We start from the raw sequence: 22,749 nt of genomic DNA, 5'->3' as shown, positions 1-22,749 counted from the left end.
GATACGTTAGAGGCCGTGAATTGGGCACCGTTTCAACCTCAGTAGCAATAGTGGAAAGTTCTGCGCACAGACAGCTTCAACCTACAAACCTTGCTGAGTGCCACTTTTTACGGTTCCGACCAACCGTTCCCACCAGCTTCCCCACCATGGGGGTGCTTCGACAATGAACTTCCACTGATTTTTTTTGGTTCGCAATTAAAGCCTGGAAGTCGTCTTGTCGTAGTACTTTCCATATTTTTTGTAGCTCCCGTGACGTTCTCTTAAAGGTTAAGGCATTTTCGGAGTAAATGGTACTTGGCAGTCCCCTTCTTGCAATGAAACGCCAGAATGTCAACACGAACGCGGGTGAAGACATATCGGAGACCAGTTCCAAATGCAATGCTCTTGTTACTGCACATGTGAAAAGTATGATGTACATTTTCCTGTCGGAACTCTCGGATGACTGCACATACAATCGTCCGGCAAAAATCAAGTCCTGGAGTGTTGAAAGGGTTAGTCCTTTCGACCCAGCAGACTTGAAGCGGCGAGTACGGCGTCACGGTGGGTTTCGTACGAAAACGGACGCATAGCAGGCATCTATTGATTGCTTTCTTTGCCGCTTGTCGTGCTCTTTGGACCCAGAATCGTTCGCGTACGTTGTGTATCATTGCATTTACTCCTCCATGCATGACTCGACAATGCGAATCGGCAAATACCAGCTCGGTGAAACGATGTCGACTTGGAAGTAGCAATGTATTCTTCACATCTCAGCTGTCTGTGAGGTTCTGTTGTCTTCCTGCGACGCGTAGAAGCCCGTTCTCGTTGATAAATGGGTGTAGTTGTGCTACCCATGAATTACTAGGCGGACCTTGCCTTTCCAGCAGCCAACTCCTCTCCTCAGGGAACAATTCAGTTTGAACTTCCCAGATTCAATATCTCTCAGCTGCCACTATTTCTTCAGCAGAGATAACTTCCCCTTTTTTAATGTTGCAATTAACGTTGCAGACAGAGCGCTGCACCAATGCTGTGACACGGAAATGCTTGAGCAGTGAAGTTAACTTCATGGCATCTAGCAGTTGTGTTAACTGCCCTGCGTTTTTCTGTAGAGGGAAGCGTTGTTGATTTCGTCGCTGTTATCCCTAGGATGTCGCTGATTTGGGGCAGTGAATACTTCACTGCTGGCCATTTTTCCGAGTCCTTACTCATCCAAGCTGGTCCTTGCCACCAGTCTACCTCGGTAGCCAGTGCGTCTAAGGAAACACCTCGGGTCAGCTTATCAGCAGGACTGTTTTCTCCTGGACAATTCCACCAGCTACACTCCTAAGTAATAGACTGAAATTATGTGGCTCGGTTGTTCACAAAGGCGTCTAAAGTCGAAGGCACTTGCTGTAACCAGCCAAGCACTATGCTTGCGTCAGTCCAAAGAAAACATTGCGCTCTTGGCATTAGAACTCCGCAGGTTTCCACTATATATTTTAGCACCCTGCTTCCTGTTAACGCACCCATTAGCTCTAGCCTCGGCAAGGATGGAGCTTTCAGTGGGGCTATCCTTGACTTGGCTACAATCCGAGTGCTAGCCACGCTCCCATTCACATCTTCTACACGAAGGTATGCACAAGATATGTACGCTTTTGTGCTTGCGTCGATGAAAACGTGTACATGAAGGTCACGTGGTTCTGCAACTCCGCTCATGAGGTGACGGGGAACGTTGAGTTTCGACAAATGGATCAACTCGTTTCTCAAGTTATGCCATTTTTTCCGCAATGTGATCAGGCAGACATTCGTCCCAGTCGACCTTCGAAAGCCATAACTGCTGAAACAGAATTTTCCCTTGCACTATGTATGGTGCGAGAAATCCTTATGGGTCGTAGATCCTCGGAACCGTCTGGAGAACAAAACGCTTACTGTCCTTTGCCTTCTCCAAGAAAGTAAAATATGTTCTGCAGGTTGTAGATGAAGGCGTTTGTTGCTTTCGACCAACCCATCCCTAGCACTCTCTCTTGATGTCCAGTGTGCTCATAGGCAAGAGGGGGTAAGAGCATTATTGGAGTCGAACAGTCGTTCTATTTGCCTACAGCTTGAGCTCCACTTTCTTAAAGGCATACCAGCATCATCCATCAGCTCTTTCGTGCACATGTAAAGAGTTGCCGCTGCTTCTAAATCATTTGCTCCGAATATAAGGTCATAGAATTTCAGAAGTAGCTGTGCTATGGCCCTTTTCTCGGGATGAACTTTTGTCTTCAAGTGACGCTGTATAGTAGCCGCAAGCATGAATGAACTTGCTGTAGATCCAAAGGGTACTCTGGTCATACGCCAAACCTTTACCGCTTGTTCCTTGAAAGGAACAGCAGGACTTTTGTTAGACCACAGAAATCTGAACAGGTCACGGTCCTCTTTTCGTATCTCCACTTGCAGGAACGTCTTTTCGATGTCTACTGTCATGGGCACTAAGTACCATCTGAAGCAAAGGTGAACTTGCAGTAAGTCCGGGTTTAGGTTCGGGCCAGTTTCGAGGCAACTGCTTAGAGATCTCTCTCCTTTGCGTGAGATGACGTGTCAAAAAAGCACGCGGAGCTTGGTGGTGAGTCAGTCCTCACGAATACCCTCCCCGTGTGACATGTATTACGCTGGGCCATCTATCGATTCCTTGTTAAGAACAACTTCAGCATGGCCGGAAACAATGTACTGACGAATCGCCATATCGTGTCTCTCAAGCAATCCCTCGCGCTTCGAGATGCGCTTAACCAGATTTCGTAAACGATTGAGTGCGACAGTGTAGTTGTCTTGTAGCAGTTCAATATGCCGTTCATTACACGGCACAGCTACTTGGTACCGATTTCCGATCTTTGCAATTTTTGCGTTGGAAAACAGCCAACGTGTCTGCGTGCCCATTCGTTGCTTCCTTTGGCGCAATTCCCATAGCATCCAACGTCCAAAAGGACTCTAGTCTGCTTTGGTCTAATCCTGTAGTTTCTCCAGCTTGCACTCGCAGGACGCAGATGTTCACTTCGGATGTTCCGTTTATGACGCTCGTTTTCGTGACAGGACCTTGTAGCGTCCAGCCTAGATTGGTCTTGACCGTGACCAATCCTTGTACTTCCGTGCTGCATATGATGTCACCGCTCAAGATGTTCCACAGTTGATCAGATCCTATGAGTAGGCTAATGCCTTTCTCGGCACATCCTCGAGGCGCAGTTTGATCGTCCGCCAGCCGGTAAAATTGCTCGCGTAATTTGGCTGCGAAGGAATATTCCATAGCCGTGGCAAGGATGTCGTGGCAAAACTACTGGCATGGCTATTTCTTCAATGATGTTCTCGCTGTAATCAAATTAGCTACGTAGACGATCATCGACTACATTGCAATTTCTCACACGAGAAGGAGCGTCTGACGCAAACGTATTCACCACTAGGCATGTCTCTCTAATGATTTTTTAGTCCCAACCGCACCACCAGTTCCTCCTTAATTGAACGTGCGTTGAATTCCTCCGTCGAAGATGCCTCTGATATAAGACGCCTCGTTGAAACCGACGATCCAAGAACAAATAGTCTGTAAATTAATGGCCTCGTCAAGCTGACAGCTTGTAACGGCAGTTGATCATGGACCCTCTGCCTTCACTGGCCTGGTAAAATCAGATACGACGTTATCTGACTTCTCGCCTCTTGTCTCTCGATAAATTGGGGCGCACATCGTTGAAGCATGCCTGCCTTTGCATGCCGCAAACACCAACTTCCGCCGGCACTCGTTTGCGCGGTGGCCCTTTATAGTACATCAGTAGCACTGCATAGCTTGAGCCAGCCGGTTCATTTTCTCTGATATGATCAAGGTAGCGCTGCATGCCTCGGTTGCATGTTTTGTAGATTTGAAAAAGGAACATTCGTTGCGTATTTGTTTCTATTCTTCCAATGCATACAGGACTGATGACGATGCCACACTCTTCCTGTGGGACCCGCCGCCTTTGAAGGAGGATACCGATGGAGCGCACTGCTCTGTTGTTTCGAGCTCTATCTGTGCCGAGCTCTATCTGTATCTGTGTCGAAACTCGACCAGCAAGAGCTGGTCGAGTTTCTTGCAAGACGTTGTGGTTGCCTCCCCTGAAGCAGAGGATGCCGTGCGTTATGCGCCATCCTGGCGACGGCTATGGCGATGGAACGCCGCGACGATTTCTTGTGGCAGGGGTTGAAGCAGAACGTCGTAGAGCATCGCACAAAATTGCTAGTTGGAACTTCTACGACGTTGAGGCCGCGCACATTCAGCTGGAATCCGTCGCACAGCCTGCACAACTCCCTCGTATCCGGTGGAAACGTCACGGGCTGCAGTTCGCGGAGCACTCTGAAATGATGCTGCGCAATCCGGCTCCTGTCCCCGAACCTCTGCTTTAGCAGCTGGATAGCACTCCCATAACACGCTTCAGTCAGTGGCAGTCCGGCAATGGCAATTGCTGCTTACCCTACCAGGTAGTTGCGGAGGTAATCGAATTTATCATTCGTGCGCAGAGTTGTATTTGCATAGGCCGCACCGTTGAATTGATCCCAAAACGACGACCATTTACACACGTCCCCATGGAAAGGCTTGATGGTCAGCATTGGGAGACGAGGTCCGAAGCTCTGTGACGCAACTGTCGTTGGGGCAGGGGGCGTATTGAGCGCCGTCGGGGGAGGAGTCTGCACCGTGCTTCTGACGCTGAAATGTGCGAGCCAGCCCCGGACGCGTGTCAGGGTCTCAAGCGTCTGGTCGTCATAATGCACTGAAGTCTGTTATCTCAAGATCCTCGACGGGAATCACGTCCTCAAGCTCGGCATTGATCTTCCGAAGCTCGTCACCGCTGGCGACGAGTTTGTCTATACCCTTGTTGAACGCCGTGCGGTCGTTGCAGCCGCTCTCCCACAACGACGTCGCCTCATTAATGATTTTCGTTTATTGGGTTTGTCTAACAGAGCTTTTCGGTTTCAGGCGGTCCATGTTTCGTGAGGATCGCGGCTTACTTGCTCGTAAGGCAGCCGGTTCCGCGCGTTGCTTCCCTGGGTGCGGTTCCGATGAGTATCAGGTTGCTCCGGCTGCAGTTTATTGAAGAAAATTGTCGGCACCGTCGCTCGTTCTCAACGTCATTGGGATCCGCTCGTTGCCCCGAGTTTCGGCACCATAAGTTGCGGCACGCCGGCCACTTACACGTCGCGTCACCAAAAAAGAACGGAGCCGCGAGAACCCAACAAAGACTTTTCATGGCGAGAGACGAACACAAAAGGTATCATGATGATGATAAAGATGTTCGCACTTCTTGGCGCCAGGCACGGAGGCAGCAGCCCATGATCCATTCTTTTTCTCATCATTCTTGGCATGAACTTTCGGAACCAACATGGCGCATTCATTGACCTTACGTCAAAGTCGATTATGTTATCCGAATATCAAGCGATACCACCGAATAGTGCTCGTAGTGACCATGCCTTGAATCCGCTCGAAGATCAATTATACATCCCGCCTCGTTCCAGCATTGTTATTTCCGTCGGTACCATAATATTCGCAGACGTAGAAGGTGCCATCGAGGGCGACCAATGTCTGCTGCTCAGCAGTGAAATTTCTGTAGCAACAGGCATCGCTCGACTGCACAGAGGAAAGCGAAAGTAGAGCTGACAAGCTTAAGCCAGACGTTCAAGCATATCAACAAATGCACGGCGATCGCTGACATCAAGGTAATTGTGGAAGCCAGCAATACATTTGCCCTTTAGGATTCTGCCGCACCTAACCCGACGACCATAGTCGCCAAGCCGTACTTTGACATAAATTCAAGTCGTTGGATGAGTGAGCAATAGCAGCTCAAAAGTCTTCTCCGATGATGCAAAGACTGTTTTTCGGCGTCATTGAGGACTCTATAAACACCAGTTGCAAAGCATTGCATAATAACCGAAGAGTGCACTCGACCACTTCGCCAGAGCCCTTACCGAGTTTCGACGCGAGAACGTGAAGCTAAAAGGCAACAAGTCGACGAAATGCTGCACGCGACATCGAACAGCCGTCGAAAACCCCGTGGGCATCACCTGTAATCGTGGTGTAGAAAAAGGACGGAATCCTACGTTTCTGCGTCGATTATCGTCGACTGAACAAGATCACCGAAGAAGGACGTATACGCTCTCCCACGGATAGACGATGCATTGGATCGGCTCTGCAATGCGAAGTAATTCTCGTCGATGGATCTCAAGACCATACTGGAAAATAGAAGTCGACGAGAAGGATCGCGAGGGAAGAGCTGTTGATCAGATTTTCGATGAATACCTTCATCACGCCAGACGACCTCTATGAGCTCAAGGTCATGTCATTGAGACTGTGCTCAGTGCCTGCACCGTTCCGGCGCGTGATGGACACGGTATTAGCAGGATTGAAGTGGCAAACCTGTCTTGTCTTCTTCGCCGGTAATTTCGACGGTCACCTTATGCGCCTTGAGACAGTACTAGAGCCATCAAGTTATGAAGGCGAACTCTGAAGCCTAAAAGGGCTGCTTCGCTTACGACGGGCTTCTATTTTTTGGGCCACGTCATCAGCAAATGTGGAGTCATTCCTGATCGGGAGAAGGTAGTGACGCTTCCATAGAAGCCTATACGTTCAAAACATGGCGGTTCATCAGCGGTTGATGGGGCTTAGCGCCATCTGTACGAGAAAGGAACACTTGCGGAGGAAGAAAGAACAACGTGACGCCATATCCGTTCAAAAGAGATGTGACATCATTTTGTTCTCAAAGACACGAAATTTGTTTTGGTGGTCTGCCATTAGGACGGTATACTTAAATGCCCCATCATTCAACTTGATGGGCGTTCCGAGCTTTCAGCGCGAAAAGTGGCGCACGAAAATGTCAGCCGTACGGGTGTCGAAATCGTATGACCTAGCAGAACATACTTTTTTTGGAGGCCGATGAAAGCTTTAGGGGCAGAGTGCTGGTTCTATCGTCGGACGCCAGCCCGTTGGCCTGCGCCAGTTGAAAGGGTGAAAGGGTGATTGCTTACGCTAGTAGGTCGCTGTCGAAAGCGGAAGCTAATTATTCTACGACGGAAAAGGAATGCCTTGCCATCATTTGGGCTACCATGATATTCCGCCTTTACCAATATGGCAGGCCCTTTAAAGTCGTAAGCGAGCACCACGTCTTGCGTTGGCTGGTAAGTTTAAAGGACCCTTCAGGATGCCTCGCACGATGGAGTTTGAGACTCAAGGAATTTGACATAACCGTTATCTACAAATTCGGACGGAAGCACTCTGATGCCGACTGCCCATGCGTGGCCCCATTTACCCACCGCCGTAAGAGGACGAGGATGATGACGCCTTCATACGAACCATGACGCGGAAGCTTTCGCTTAACAGCAAGGACAGAAGCGAAACTAGAAGAACTCGTCGATTATTTGGAAGGAAACATGGACGTACCACCTGGGCTTTCAGGCGAGGATTGTCTTCGTTTTCCCTGCAAAACGACCTCATCGTAAGGAACTTCTCGCCAGACCACACAAATTACCTTGTTCTTCCCTCAGATCTACGTCCAGAAGTACTGCACGCACTACACGAAAGTCCGACCACTGGGCACCTTGGATTCTCCCGGACGCTACTGAGGATGCAAGAAAAGTATCACTCGCCCCGCCTGACCGCCGACGTCGCCCGTTACGTCAAGACATGCCGAGTCTGTCGGCGACGCAAGACACCACCGACAAGGACAGCGGGATTACTACAGCCGATTAAGCCTCCTTGCCGACCATTTCAGCAGATAGGGATGGATTTGTTGGGAGCCTTTCCGACGTCAACATCCGATAATAAGTGGATCATTGTGGCTATCGACTGCATTCGCCGCTACGCCGAAACCAAAGCTCTGCCTAAAGGGAGATCAGGCGAAGTTGATAAATTATTCGTCGAGAACATCCTGCAGCGACATCGTCTCCCAGAAGTCCACATCACCGACACAGGAACGGCCTTCACTGCAGAGCTTACCCAGGCCATTTTGCAACATAGCCAGACAAGCCAAAGGAGGACAACTGCCGACCACCCGTAGATGAATCGTCTTACAGAGCGCCTGAAAAAGGTGCTCACCGGCGTGCTTATAATGTACAGTACGTCGACGTCGAGCACAAGACGTGGGATGCTGTCATGCCATACGCAACCTACACTTATAACGCGGTAGTGGAAAAAGCAACGCAAGTCACGCCGATCAAGCTGGTTTACGGAAGGAACCCAACGAACACTCTTGACGCCATGCTGCTACACGACAGGTACGAAAAGAATCTGGACGTCGGCGCCTATCTCCAGCGTGCCAAAGAAGCCTAACAGGTCACCCGCATGTGCATCAAGAAAACCAGCAGAGGACCGACAGCCGGCACTACATCCTACGACTACGCTACGTGGGATACCAGCCCGGTGACCGTGTTTGGGTCCGGACTCCGATATGCCGACGAGGACTTACCGAGAAACTGTTACGGCGCTATTTCGGATCCTACAGAATCAGCCGACGTATAGGCTGTCGTGTCAAACGGCATTTCGCAGTCACAGCGGCACTGCGCACGAGCTGAAGTCGCCCCCGTGGCGCGTCTTAAGCGTTTCTACGCCGGCTAACGGACTTGGCAACTTTCTTTTTTTGTTGTTGTGTATTCTTTACTATGCGTGATTTTTTTTTTCACTCTCGTATTTGTAGCACCGGGACGATGCCTTTTAAGGGAGAGGTATTGACTCGTGTATTTTGTCATCTCAGCTTGCCACATTTCAATGTCTAACAAAGGTTATCCCTCAGCGCAGGGCGCGCCCGTATGTATCGGAACTTTCGCGAATGTTATGGATGGTTGTATCCACTGTCTTTTGTCAACGAACATTGCCTAATCTGATTGTAGGCTCTACGCAAATCGCGTAGTACTTTCTGGAAGACACGCGGGCACCAGCGATTTATTTGCAACATTCGATGACTCGTGTATAAAAGCCGACGCGCTCGACCCCCTGATAAGATTTTCGGCGATCGCCGACTGTGTTCGTCGCTATCGTTGTGCTTTAAGTGTAGCACGTTTTTCTGGGCATAGGTTCGCCCATTGACGAGATAGTTTCGCCATTCACAGTTTTGCTACTGTGTTCTTGATCGTCACTACAACGTGACAATGTGAAAATTGCAGCATCGGTGTAAGACATTTCGGACGTGTGGGAAAGCAGCACGGCATTGAGCATAGTCGTAAACTCATTGCCACAAAGTAAGCGGAACGGCAGAGCTGTGTGGCAGAGTTGTAGGCCAAAGTTAGAAAGTCTAGCACATTGTCCCAGTTGCCGCGGTCTGTCAGGAAGTACATTGACAGCATATGTGGGATGGTCTTGTTCAATCCTTTTGACAACGCGTTCGTTTGGGGGATAAGCCGCTGTCTTACTGCGCGCAGTGCCGCTCCACTTCAAAACCTCTTGTAGCATAACTTCACTGAATTCTGTGCCCCAAGCGGTGATCCCTACAGCTTGTGCCCCGTGGCAGAAGACGATTTTATGGGTGACCAAATGCGCGATGTCTGCTGCGGTAGATGTTGGCAGTACCTTTTTATCGCAGTACTGGGTGAGGTCCTCTGTAGCGACTACAATTCAACGATTGCCAGACGTCGATGTGGGGAATGATCCCAGCTGTCTGACGAAAAGGTGCTTGCGGAATGACTTTGGGTTGTAATGTTCCCGCTAAGAGCACAGGAGGAGAGTTAGGTCGTTGGCAGTCACGACACGTGCGAACGTAATGCATTGCATAATTTACAAGACATGGTCAGTAGTAGGCACGACACATTTTTCTAATTTTCGTGCGAAACCAACGTGCTCGGGCGATGGTTCGTCATGGTAAGCGCAGAAAATATTGCCTCTAGTTGGCGTGATGACCAGGTAAGCAGTTTTGTAAAGGTCGAAGTTCTCCTGATAAAGAACTCCGTTGTGAAGAGAAAACGAGTATAGCGAAATCGCGAGGAGTGCACCATTCCATGCAGTCAATCAGATGGTGCAGGTTCACGTCGTCGAGCTGCTGCTGAGCCAAATCAGATGCTGGCTTATCGGAAACAAAAGCTCCATCTTATCCAAGGTTTGTGGTGCCACTGTCAATGGGATCACATTACGGGCAAGCATCGTCGGTATGGTTGTCCGGACTTTTTAAGAACGGTGACATCTTAATCCGAGTGGAGAAAAAGGTATGACATTTGATGCACGGGCTAAAGAACAACTTTTCTCCGGACTCGTTTGAAATCTCCTGACAAATGTGGACAATTTCTTGAGCGACGCGACAACAATAGAACGCATTCTTCGGCTGCAGTCGTCAGAGTACGAATGCCACGATGTCACGACTACTGCCCGCTTAATTAGAGCAGAAAGTCTGAGGCAAACTGTCGGTGATCTCACACTTAGTGTTGTGCGCGACGAGCTACCGGCAACATCCGAGTATAGAGCTCCGGTCATGTAAAGACATTCATGGACGTTCTTCGCTATGAAATTCAAGAGTCCTTGCGCTTGGTGTCCGGACTTCCAGTAATCTCAATGTATTTTGCTATGTTATATGTGCAATGAAGAAGGCAAGACGACGACGAAGCTGCCAAGCAAGCCAACCACATTGTTGGTAGCCATGCGAACTGAGCTTGCGCTTTCCTGGATCTGGGCTGCTTGACGCCCCCCCCCCCCCCCCCCCCGTTTTATTTTTTCATTTTTTGACCCTAGCCTTTGACGTATCTCGTCGTTCCTTGACGTTTGAACGCCAATAAATCATGCACCATTTGGTGGATGCTGCGTGGGTCTCCTGCACCCACCTTGAACTTCGTTCCCCGACGCTCCCTTCTTTCCCAGTGCCCATTATGGCCAACGACTCAGACTGACCTCGACTCAGACTGACCATTCTGCAGTCCATGCCACCTGCAGCACCGTGTACCGTCAAGGGGAACGGCCCCTTTTCAACGGCTCAGGTGACTTAGATGTTGAACATTGGTTGGGGACAAACGAACGAGTCAGCCCCAATAACAAATGGAATGATCAAATGAAGCTCGCTCACGTCATGTTTTATCTCGTGGACATCGTGCAACTGTGGCATCACAACAACGAGACTGACATTCTCACTTGGTCCGTTTGCAAGACTTCCATTACGGACGTCTTTGATCGGCCTGCGGCTCGCCAGCTTGGTGCAGAGCAGCGCTTTCGTGACGGTGAGTAGCATCCCGGAGAGAATTTCACGAGCTACATTGAGGATGTGCTAAATGTCTGCAACCGCGTCAACTCCACCATAACTGAGGAAGTGAAAATCAAGCACATACTGAAGGGCATCGAGGACGGCGCTTTTCAGATGCTGCTCGCGAGAAATCCCACCATAATCGCGGCACTCGTCTCATTGTGTCAGATCTTTCAAGAGCTGCGTAGGCAGTGCACGAACGCCCACCCAGCCCTCACGACGCCCGATCAGCAGGGTGGAAGCTGGCTGCCAGCCTTGCCGATAAAGAGTCGCTGAGATCTATAATAAAGAACTTTATGTGGGAAAACGTATCGTGCCAGCTTTCATTACTGCCTCTCACGCACAAGCCTGCGCCGTTGTTGGTTCCGGACTTTCAACACGTTATTCGGCCCCAAGTTGTTGAGGCCCTCCGGCCTATGCCTCAACAATCACCCGTCACTGTGCCGCTTACCTACGCTTCCATCGCGACTCGGCCCCCTCAACAGCCTGCGTCGTATGTTAAACCTGGGATGCCGACCCATGCCTTGCCGACGACTTCGCATGCTGCGCCACTGCCCTTCGCGAGACCTTCGGCACCATTTTTCCGCAGCGCAGGTGCGTGGCGAACGCCGGGCAATAGGCACATCTGCTTCGCATGTGTGGCTGGCCACGTCGCCCGTCACTGTCGCCGATGTCCAACTTCTACATTTGACGTCATGGGCAGGCCTGTTCTTTCGTCGTCACGAACGCCACCAAAGTACACCCCTGACGATCGACCTCCGCATGCCAACCACCAGGCACCTTCTCCGGGTCGACGCTCACTGTCACCCATGCGTCGCCTACCTATTACAGAGGAAGGAAACTGATCGCTGCTGTCCCGATGGCCAGAGCTGCATGCAAATCGAACTCCACGAGGCCTTCATCTGTTTCACGCAAAACGCTATTGACGTCTATGATGAAGGAACCGCGTACTAGCGCTTATTCACACAGGAGCCGCCGTTTCCATAATCCGCGAGAACATATGCTTCAAAATTTTAAAAAGTTACCATGTTGCTCTCGGGACAAATACTCCACAATGCAAGCTCCCACTACATTTCACTTCCAGCTGTGTGCACTACGTGTGTCGTTGTTCAAAGTTGAACTGTATGTCGCCGAGTTTTTCATGCTTCAGTCGTGCTCCCACGGGGTCATTCTCGGGTGAAACTTGCTTTCGCGTCATGGCGCCATCAGGAATGGCCCTTGCATAAGTGGTCCTTACATCGCTGCAAACTCCTTTTTCGGTGCATCCTCTTCCTGACGATGACAAACTTGAGGTTACTGCGGACTCAGCTAGAGCCCCAAAGAGGTAGATTCTTGTACGCATGTCCTGTGCGGCCGCCCCAGATGAAACCGTTCTGTTTGTCCAGCCTACGGCTGCCGTTTGCCGTACTTACCGTTGAATCGGGTGCTACCACCATGTTCGTTTCCAACTTCCTCACATCCTCCGTTACTTTACTTCGTGGGGTATCTTTGGGTCACATACAAGATAATGACCTCCTGCGGTCTGGGGAGTTTGCTGAGGCCCAACCCCATCTTCAAATGAATGCCATGGCCTCACCTGTTTCCAAGCATTCACCTCTAAGCAGTTTCCACCCTACTATCGCACCGATAGTAGTCATGGAGGCATTGCGGAATCAGGGTGTAGACGAGCCATATGTAAAGATACTGGAAGATATCTATAGCGGTTCCACAGCCACTGTAGTCCTCCATAAAGCAAGCAACAAAATCCCAATAAAGAAAGGCGTGAGGCAGGGAGATACGATCTCCCCAATGCTATTCACAGCGTGTTTACAGGAGGTATTCAGAGACCTGGATTGGGAAGAATTGGGGATAAGAGTAAATGGAGAATACCTTAGTAACTTGCGCTTCGCTGATGATATTACCTTGCTTAGTAACTCAGGGGACCAACTGCAATGCATGCTCACTGACCTGGAGAGGCAGAGCAGAAGGGTGGGACTAAAAATTAATCTGCAGAAAACTAAAGTAATGTTTAACAGTCTCGGAAGGGAACAGCAGTTTACAACAGGTAGCGAGGCACTAGAAGTGGTAAGGGAATACATCTACTTAGGACAGGTAGTGACTGCTGATCCGGATCATGAGACTGAAATAATCAGAAGAATAAAAATGGGCTGGGGTGCGTTTGGCAGGCATTCGCAGATTATGAACAGCAGGTTGCCATTATCCCTCAAGAGAAAAGTGTATAACAGCTGTGTCTTACCAGTACTCACGTATGGGGCAGAAACCTGGAGGCTTACGAAAAGGGTTCTACTCAAATTGAGGACGACGCAACGAGCTATGGAAAGACGAATGATAGGTGTAACGTTAAAGGATAAGAAAAGAGCAGATTGGGTGAGGGAACAAACGCGCGTTAATGACATCTTAGTTGAAATCAAGAAAAAGAAATGGGCATGGGCAGGACATGTAATGAGGAGGGAAGATAACCGATGGTCACTAAGGGTTACGGACTGGATTCCGAGGGAAGGGAAGCGTAGCAGGGGGCGACAGAAAGTTAGGTGGGCAGATGAGATCAGGAAGTTTGGAGGGTCAACATGGCCACAATTAGTACACGACCGGGGCAGTTGGAGAAGTATGGGAGAGGCCTTTGCCCTGCAGTGGGCGTAACCAGGCTGATGATGATGATGATGATGATGATGATGATGATGATGATGATCGCACCGACTTATCGTTAACACATCGCAGCGACCTCCTGGCCCTTCTTCGAGACTTCCGCTCTTTCTTCGATGGCGTTCAACCTTCTTTGGGTCTTACAACGAGCATCACACACCACATTGACATCAGTTGCCATGCGCCATTGCACCAATGAACATACCGAGTTTCAGCGTAAGAACGGCGCATTATCAACGAACAAGCCGATGATATGCTGAGTGGTGTCATTCAGCCGTCCCAGAACCCCTAACCGTCTCCTGTCGTACTTGTTCGCAAAAAAGTATGGATCTATTAGATTGTGTGTCGACTATCGCTGCCTCACTAAGATAACTAGGAAGAATGCATATCTGTTGCGCGCATCCACGAGGCACTCCATTGTTTCCAAGGGGCAGAATACTTCTCGTCTTTTTATTTGCGCTCAGGTTGTTGGCAAGTTCCAATGGCGGACCCTGAACGTTTGTAGACGGCTTTGGTCGTTCCTGACTGACTACACGCGTTTAACGTCATGCCGTTGAGGTTATGCAGCGCTCCAGCTACTTTCCAACGGATGGTAGATAACATTCGATCTGCAAGTTATGTCGCACTACCTGAAGGACAAAGACTTGGTCCTTGCAGCACTGAACGAGAAGATTACCGACCTCATGAACGATGGAACGGCCGCAATTGGAATATGAGCCTGGCAACGTTTAACGCTAGAACGTTATCTAGTGAGGCGAGTCTAGCAGTGCTATTGCAGGAATTAGAGGGCACTAAATGGGATATAATAGGGCTCAGTGAAGTTAGGAGGCCAAAAGAAGCATATACAGTGCTAAAAAGCGGGCACGTCCTGTGCTACCAAGGCTTAGCGGAGAGACGAGAACTAGGAGTCGGATTCCTGATTAATAAGAACATAGTTGGTAACATACAGGAATTCTATAGCATTAACGAGAGGGTGGCAGGTCTTGTTGTGAAACTTAATAAGAGGTACAAAATGAAGGTTATACAGGTCTACGCCCCTACATCCAGTCATGATGACCAGGAAGTCGAGAGCTTCTATGAAGACGTGGAATCGGCGATGGGTAAAGTCAAAACAAAATACAGTATACTGATGGGCGACTTCAATGCAAAGGTAGGCAAGAAGCAGGCTGGAGACAAGGCAGTGGGGGAATATGGCATAGGCACTAGGAATAGCAGGGGAGAGTTATTAGTAGAATTTGCGGAACAGAATAATATGCGGATAATGAATACCTTCTTCCGCAAACGAGATAACCGAAAATGGACGTGGAGGAGGCCGAACGGCGAGACTAGAAATGAAATAGACTTCATACTCTGCGCTAACCCTGGCATCATACAAGATGTGGACGTGCTCAGCAAGGTGCGCTGAAGTGACCATAGGATGGTAAGAACTCTAATTAGCCTAGACCTGAGGAGGGAACGGAAGCAACTGGTACATAAGAAGTCGATCAATGAGTTAGCGGTAAGAGGGAAAATAGAGGAATTCCAGATCAAGCTACAGAACAGGTATACGGCTTTGACTCAGCAAGAGGACCTTAGTGTTGAAGCAATGAACGACAATCTTGTGGGCATCATTAAGGAGTGTGAAATAGAAGTCGGTGGTAACTCCGTTAGACAGGATACCAGTAAGCTATCGCAGGAGACGACAGATCTGATCAAGAAACGCCAATGTATGAAAGCCCCTAACCCTACAGCTAGAATAGAACTGGCAGAACTTTCGAAGTTAATCAACAAGCGTAATACAGCTGACATAAGGAAGCATAACATGGATAGAATTGAACATGCTCTCAGGAGCGGAGGAAGCCTAAAAGTAGTGAAGAAGAAACCAGGTATTGGCAAGAATCAGGTGTACGCGTTGAGAGACAAAGCCGGCAATATCATTACTAATATGGATGAGATAGTTCAAGTGGTTGAGGAGTTCTATAGAGATTTATACAGTACCAGTGGCACCCACGACGATCATGGAAGATAGAATAGCCTAGAGGAATTCGAAATCCCACAGGTAACACCGGAAGAAGTAAAGAAAGCCTTGGGAGCTATGCAATGGGGGAAGGCAGCTGGGGAGGATCAGGTAACAGCAGACTTGTTGAAGGATGGTGGGCAGATTGTTCTAGAGAAACTGGCCACCCTGTATACGCAATGCCTCAGGACATCGAGCGTACCGGAGTCTTGGAAAAACGCTAACATAATCCTAATCTATAAGAAAGGGGACGCCAGAGACTTATAGACCGATCAGTTTACTGTCCGTTGCCTACAAAGTATTTACTAAGGTAATTGCAAATAGAATCAGGAACACCTTAGACTTCCGTCAACCAAAGGACCAGGCAGGATTCCGTAAAGGCTACTCAACAATAGACCATATTCACACTATCAATCAGGTGATAGAAAAATGTGCGGAATATAACTAACCTTTATATATAGCTTTCGTTGATTACGAGAAAGCGTTTGATTCAGTCGAAACCTCAGCGGTCATGGAGGCATTGCGGAATCAGGGTGTAGACGAGCCGTATGTAAAAATACTGAAAGATATCTATAGCGGCTCCACAGCCACCGTAGTCCTTCATAAAGTAAGCAACAAAATCCCAATAAAGAAAGGCGTCAGGCAGGGAGATACGATCTCTCCGATGCTATTCACAGAGTGTATACAGGAGGTATTCAGAGACCTGGATTGGGAAGAATTGGGGATAAGAGTTAATGGAGAATACCTTAGTAACTTGCGATTCGCTGGTGATATTGCCTTGCTTAGTAACTCAGGGGACCAACTGCAATGCATGCTCACTGACCTGGAGAGGCAAAGCCGAAGGGTGGGTCTAAAAATTAATCTGCAGAAAACTAAAGTAATGTTTAACAGTCTCGGAAGGGAACAGCAGTTTACAATAGGTAGTGAGGCACTGGAAGTGGTAAGGGAATACATCTACTTAGGACAGGTAGTGACTGCGGATCCGGATCATGAGACTGAAATCATCAGAACAATAAGAATGGGCTGGGGTGCGTTTGGCAGGCATTCTCAAATCATGAACAGCAGGTTGCCATTATCCCTCAAGAGAAAAGTGTATAACAGCTGTGTCTTACCAGTACTCACGTACGGGGCAGAAACCTGGAGGCTTACGAAAAGGGTGCTACTTAAATTAAGGACGACGCAACGAGCTATGGAAAGAAGAATGATAGGTGTAACGTTAAGGGATAAGAAAAGAGCAGATTGGGTGAGGGAACAAACGCGAGTTAATGATATCTTAGTTGAAATCAGCAAAAAGAAATGGGCATGGGCAGGACACGTAATGAGGAGGGAAGATAACCGATGGTCATTAAGAGTTACGGAATCGATTCCAAGGGAAGGAAAGCGTAGTAGAGGGCGGAGGAAAGTTAGGTGGGCGGATGAGATTAGGAAGTTTGCAGGGACAACATGGCCACAATTAGTACATGACCGGGGTAGTTGGAGAAGTATGGGAGAAGCCTTTGCCCTGCAGTGGGCATAACCAGGCTGATGATGATGTTGATAATGATGATGATGATGATGATGATGATGATGATGATGATGATGATGATGATGATGATGATGATGATGATGAACGATGGTGACGAGTATGAGCCAGAAGCCACCGTAGCTCTCGAGTAGGACGACAAGATCCGCAACACCGTGAGCCAGGTTCGCTTTCTTAAAAATTATGCTGCAGCGGCAGGGGCAGTTCTCGCTAAAGCACTGTGCCAGCACTGTCCTAAAGCACTGTCCCCACCAACCAAGTCGTCTCTCCTGAAGACAGTTCTGGACCACAGGTACAAAGAGTTACTCCACTGAAACTACGGGTACCCGTTTTCTCCAGTGCACTTGACGAGTGACAGGTCTTCTGGGAACATTTCGAGGCCACTATCCGTAACTGCAGCGGGCTGTCCAGTATAGAGAAGTTTTCGTATTGAAGATCACACTTAACGGGAAGAGCGGAGCGTGCTATGAAAGGTGTGCGCCTGGCGAAAGTGAGCTGTGCGGGAGCGGGGAAAATGCTCCGATAGAAATTCGGCCACCATACTGCACTCGTTCCCGACCAAATTGACGGTTTGGTTGCAATCGCTCCCGTAGATCGCTCTTCTCAGTTATTGCTGCTGCAGGAACTATACGAAGAGCTGCACTTTCGCACAAGCTGCCTCGACAGCCACAGGGTTCCAGCATCACAATACGCGGCATACTTCATCGTGTACCTATGCGCTCACTATCAGAAGATATCGCTAATCTATGTCGTCAACGCAGAAGGAGACTCAAGGCGACTACGGTGCTGCTCCGAGGTCGCGACTACGAGACGCGCGAAAAGTCATGAAGTCCCTGCAGGTGCAAGTCGACAGCAGAGAAAAGAGCCAAGCCTCCCGTTCAAGGTCCCTACCCAAAAGCACCCTCGCGAGAAACGGGTGATGCCAACAGTGTCTAACACCGCAGCTACGACGACCATTAGCGCTGGCTGCAAGATCTGCATCGAATGACCATACCTGCTCTGTGCTGTGCTATCACCGAGAACACGCCATAAGGGATTGCCAAGTCACCTGTCACCCGTCGAAATTACACGCTGGCGAACTAGCAAGAATTGTCGTTTTAAACGCGGCGTAGAAGGGCACGTTTCATGAAAAGGCTACAATGCAGTGTGGCACAAGTGGAAGTACTGCACGAAACATAAGTTTTCATATGGAGACGATGCATATTTTCATATGGAACAAGAACATTTCCATATGGAAAGAAGACAGCAAGAGCCCACCTAGTAATAAACTTTTCAAGCATGGTACAACGAAGAGCTAGCGGTTGTACGTCCTTCGAGCGGTTGTACGCCTTCATCTTTTCTGATGCAAATAGCTGCAGCGTGGGTGTCCGGAACGCACAAATCCTGCTTGCTCCTGTTAAAGCTTTACACCAGCTGCTAGAGAACGTTCATTTCACGCGACCTGACCAAAAGACTCGGCCTGGGTTCTCTCGAGACAGAAGACCTCTTTGTGCAGACATTTGGTGCTTTAATTGTTCCCGCAGTTACAGCTGTCGAAGCGTCAGGCTCAAACTCCATAGTCGTTTCAACTCCCACGACATCACGGTAGGCACGTTGGAGGTACACAAAGTCTGCACCGCGAACACTCCAGCCATCGGTTACGATTTGCTGGCACAGTTGGATGAACCCAAAATGCTTACCGCTAAGGAGCATCACTAAAAAGGAGCACCGACTAGATTGCTAGACTAGACGTCTAGAAACAGAGGGAAAGCTGCACATCCGTACTAGCGACGCTCCCCTCGCGGCGCATTCGACATTGCGTCATTTGTTTCACTCTGCGACTCATTTCAACGTTTTAACTTCACCTGTCCTGCGATGCAAGCCCACTGACCTACAGTGCAGCCATCTGAACGCGTTACCAGATCAAAGAAGGAAAGCTTAACGTTCAGCCGCTGATGAGCAAGTGCAGGGTCGCACTGCTTAAAACTACCTCGTTGCCATGCGTAGAGCTTCTTGCGTGCTTGCTAGCTGTCATGCTGTGGAGCTACGTTTCAGGAATTCTAGAAACATCGAGATGTGAGGGCTTTCTTGGAGGGACTCATCAATAGCCCGACATTGGATTGCAGCCGACACTAATGAAAGGGCGACTTTCGCGAGAAACCGTTTTCTCAAAATACAACGCCCGACGTCGGGGCACTTTCCTTGGAGACATTGCGCAGGCCACGACAATCCAGTAGATTCGTGGACGCTGGAGCAACAGCCTTGTCATTGATGTTCGAGACTGTAGTGGACCCGTTCCTCGTGGTTGTCACAGTCTCATTCGCCATGGCCTGTGAAAATACGTTCTGCGCCTTTACCGGATGCCCTTTCTGGCGAAACCAATAAGTGAAATTAGCTTGCCCCACCGAAGTAGTGGCGTCTCCTCCACCCCCACATGAGCCAGTGCTTGAGGCTGCAAGCTTTGAATGCCTCTCCCGTTTACTCCGACTAACAGAATGGACCACGAAGTTTCGCCGGAACGCTTCATCCAAAAAGCCACTGAAGTCGCTGGGGTTGCACCGGGCGTATATCTATTTAATCAGGCTTCCCTAGCACTACACATTCCCGAGCGAGGTTCTGGCTCTAGAGTAATGATAACAATCATCGAATACTTGCAATGTGCCGACATTACAACCGCTTATCGACCGTGACAGACTACTTCATGTAGGAGTCAGACTGCCGCAGGTTAGCTATCTGGAGGTGCTGAAGCATCCGATCTTCCTTCGTGGAGATCACTGACTGACCGACCTCTTGGTTAATGCAACACACGTACGATTACGACATGGTAAAGTCCAACTCACTCTCCTGGTTCTTCGGAACCGCTTTTGGACTTTCAAGGGGCATCAGAGAAAACGATTAGGAAAGAAGCACGGTTTTACGCAGTGGAAACTGACTTATGTGTGCCGCTCTACTGCCGTGCTGGAAGACCGTCGACTTCGTAAGTTTACGTCATTGCCTTTTCGTGTGCTGGGACAATGGCAGTACACCTATAATGGGCCACATATTTGACAGCGCAAGCATTTTTACTTGCCTTCAGGGGTTTTTCACCACCACGTAGAATTGCTGCCATCGTGCATTCTAACAACGCGAAAGCATTCCGTTGCAGCACCGAGCAGCTGTGCTTTCTGTTCGAAGAGAGAGTCCAGTAATAGGCCAGCTCTCATCGAATCCAATGCCGCTTCATTGAAGAACGTGCGCCGCGGTGGGGAGTCATTGGGGGGCGTGTAATCCGGACAATCAACGACGCACTAAAGCAGTGCCTGGGACGGGGCACCTCGAGTTACAACGAGCTACTCAACGTGCTTGCTGAAGTTGAGGCTGTAGTTCATCGTCGTCTGCTCATTTAACTGTCGTCACTCAAATTTAATTCGGAAATCATAGAACGCCTCCAAAATAAACATATACCTTCTTCAAGCAGGCTTATTGCCCTTCTGGATGCAGATACAGATAGTCTAGGCGTCTAGGCGCACCGAGGGCCACTAGCTTAGTGTGCGCTACAGCACGCTAGCGTTAGCGCATAACCCGCGTTCGCGAGATAATACGTCACTGTAATTTTTAGCTTTCCAATGCACGTCGTCACGATTTTCGACCACCCACCAGAGTCTAAGCAATGAGAGGTGGGCCAATCGCAGATGTCGGCACCACCCTCCTCATCCGGTTATCTACATTCATTGAGCTAGCTCGGCCCCACCGAAACCCTTTTCAGTTCAGCGTGCTGCTTGCCTGTTGCCAGCAAATTAGATTCCTTGAAAATCCAGTCAAAAAAGGCAATGCTGTTCGCTTTGAAAGCAAACAAAGGTGACCTCCTGTAACGAAGGTGACCTCCTATAAAGGAGGAGAGCGTTTCATTGGCGCGTCCAAGCAACACTGCAGGACACCGACAGACGCTTGCCTCGGCGGTTACGTGACTTTGCCGTCAGTAGACTGCAAGAAAATTGATGGTAAAGTTTTACGTTATGGGGCCCATTGTTAGCTAGTTCAGAGTTGATTTCCTGGGTTCTCTATAAGTGTAGATAATAATGCTGTAACATTAACTTACTTTTACAGACGCCTCCTGACAATGGTGAGGAGGCGTCCCCATATATTTCTCTGCCACAGATTGTTTTGTCCACCAGGCTTGTATTTTCTGCGCATTATGTCTTGCACATCACTTTCTAAGCGTCTCTGTTTGTTTTAATATATCCGTGTGGCATCCCTCGGACCTTAGGGTTGTTCCTGGGCTGGTTAAGTAAATGATTGATTGAACGATAGATTCATTCGTATTACATTGATCGGTAGCTTAAAGATCTGCTTTTTTTTTAACTCCGTCGCATGACTCAGGCGTTGCTGGTGACCTGTATGCAATCCCTCTGTCGTCTACCAGGCAACTGGTTCCCATGTCTGCAAATTTTCATGTATCATTACAGTTCCTCCTTTCCTATCTCCTACTACATATTACGTTCCTTGGCACCACATTGATTGATTATTGGCAGCATTAAAGAGTTTTATTTTCGTTCGCTACATGATACGGTACAGCAATTCGTGGCAAGTCATCGGCTTTGTGCATACTCGTCTTATACCGAGAATTTATGTAGCAGTTACCGCCGGTAAGCGTAATAGCCACCCTAAACGGCCGTCATCAACTATAGCAACATGGCAGTGCCCTTCGCGCCGGCTACCCGCATCGATCTGAATTCGCGATTGTTACTGGCTCTCCACCCTGTCACCAAGAAATAACTGGCGAAATTCGCCATCGCAAAGTCTCATCTCAAGCTCAGGTCAAAGCATTAGCTATGTCTTGTCGTATTTAATGAGATCAGCTGTTTGTTTTCACGCTGATCGGACTACAGAGACGGCGCCGAGCCGTAAAACTGGTTTGATTTCTAGTTAGCAGATGGCGCCACACCATTAACGCTACTGATACGTTGACGATGCGGAACGCTACAAAGGCCTAATTCTTCGCTGCATCATTAATCTGCTACCCCGCTCTAGCATGGTACGTGATGACGGTAGCAAGCAAACTCCAAGTAGGCGCCGAGCAGACGCTGCGCCGCAGGTGGACGTTTAGAAGGGCGTTCGCCCTTACTACTTGTTAGAGAGGCTGCTACGTAACTGCAGGGAAAGCATTCAGCTGAAGCGAAGCACCGCTGTCGCATCCATATAAACGAAGGTGATGGCTATGACGTCAAAACATTTTTTCAGCCACCCGCCTGCCATGGAGCAAGTACCGACAGGATGACAAGCAGACAATGAGCTGACGACGCGGCGGGGATGAGCAGATCTCGAGGGGCATTCGGCCTTCCTATTGGTTGAGAATTCGTTCAGCTTCTACAGTGCTGCAAGGAACTACTGAGATATAGTATAAAGACTACGTACTAAGTTTGGGTCGATGCGCATGTGATCGGCTGTGGTTGCGACTTGACGAAACATATTAC

The 22,749-nt window shown here is 49.1% G+C and overlaps 1 protein-coding gene across 1 annotated transcript in view; it reads right to left on the bottom strand.

The window, feature by feature from the left end:
• LOC140213980 (phospholipid-transporting ATPase ABCA3-like) overlaps nucleotides 1-22,749 on the bottom strand; it is a 135,115-nt gene that overhangs the window by 57,479 nt on the left and 54,887 nt on the right. The window contains exon 9 of the mRNA XM_072285182.1: nucleotides 2,367-2,437. Coding sequence (XP_072141283.1) covers nucleotides 2,367-2,437 — 71 coding nt within the window. The remainder of the gene's footprint in view (nucleotides 1-2,366; nucleotides 2,438-22,749) is intronic.

This window comes from Dermacentor andersoni, chromosome 11, assembly GCF_023375885.2.
Source record: "Dermacentor andersoni chromosome 11, qqDerAnde1_hic_scaffold, whole genome shotgun sequence".
Lineage (NCBI taxonomy): Eukaryota > Metazoa > Arthropoda > Arachnida > Ixodida > Ixodidae > Dermacentor > Dermacentor andersoni.
The sequence above is the reverse complement of the archived record's forward strand: the minus strand, read 5'-3'. Positions and strand labels throughout refer to the sequence as shown.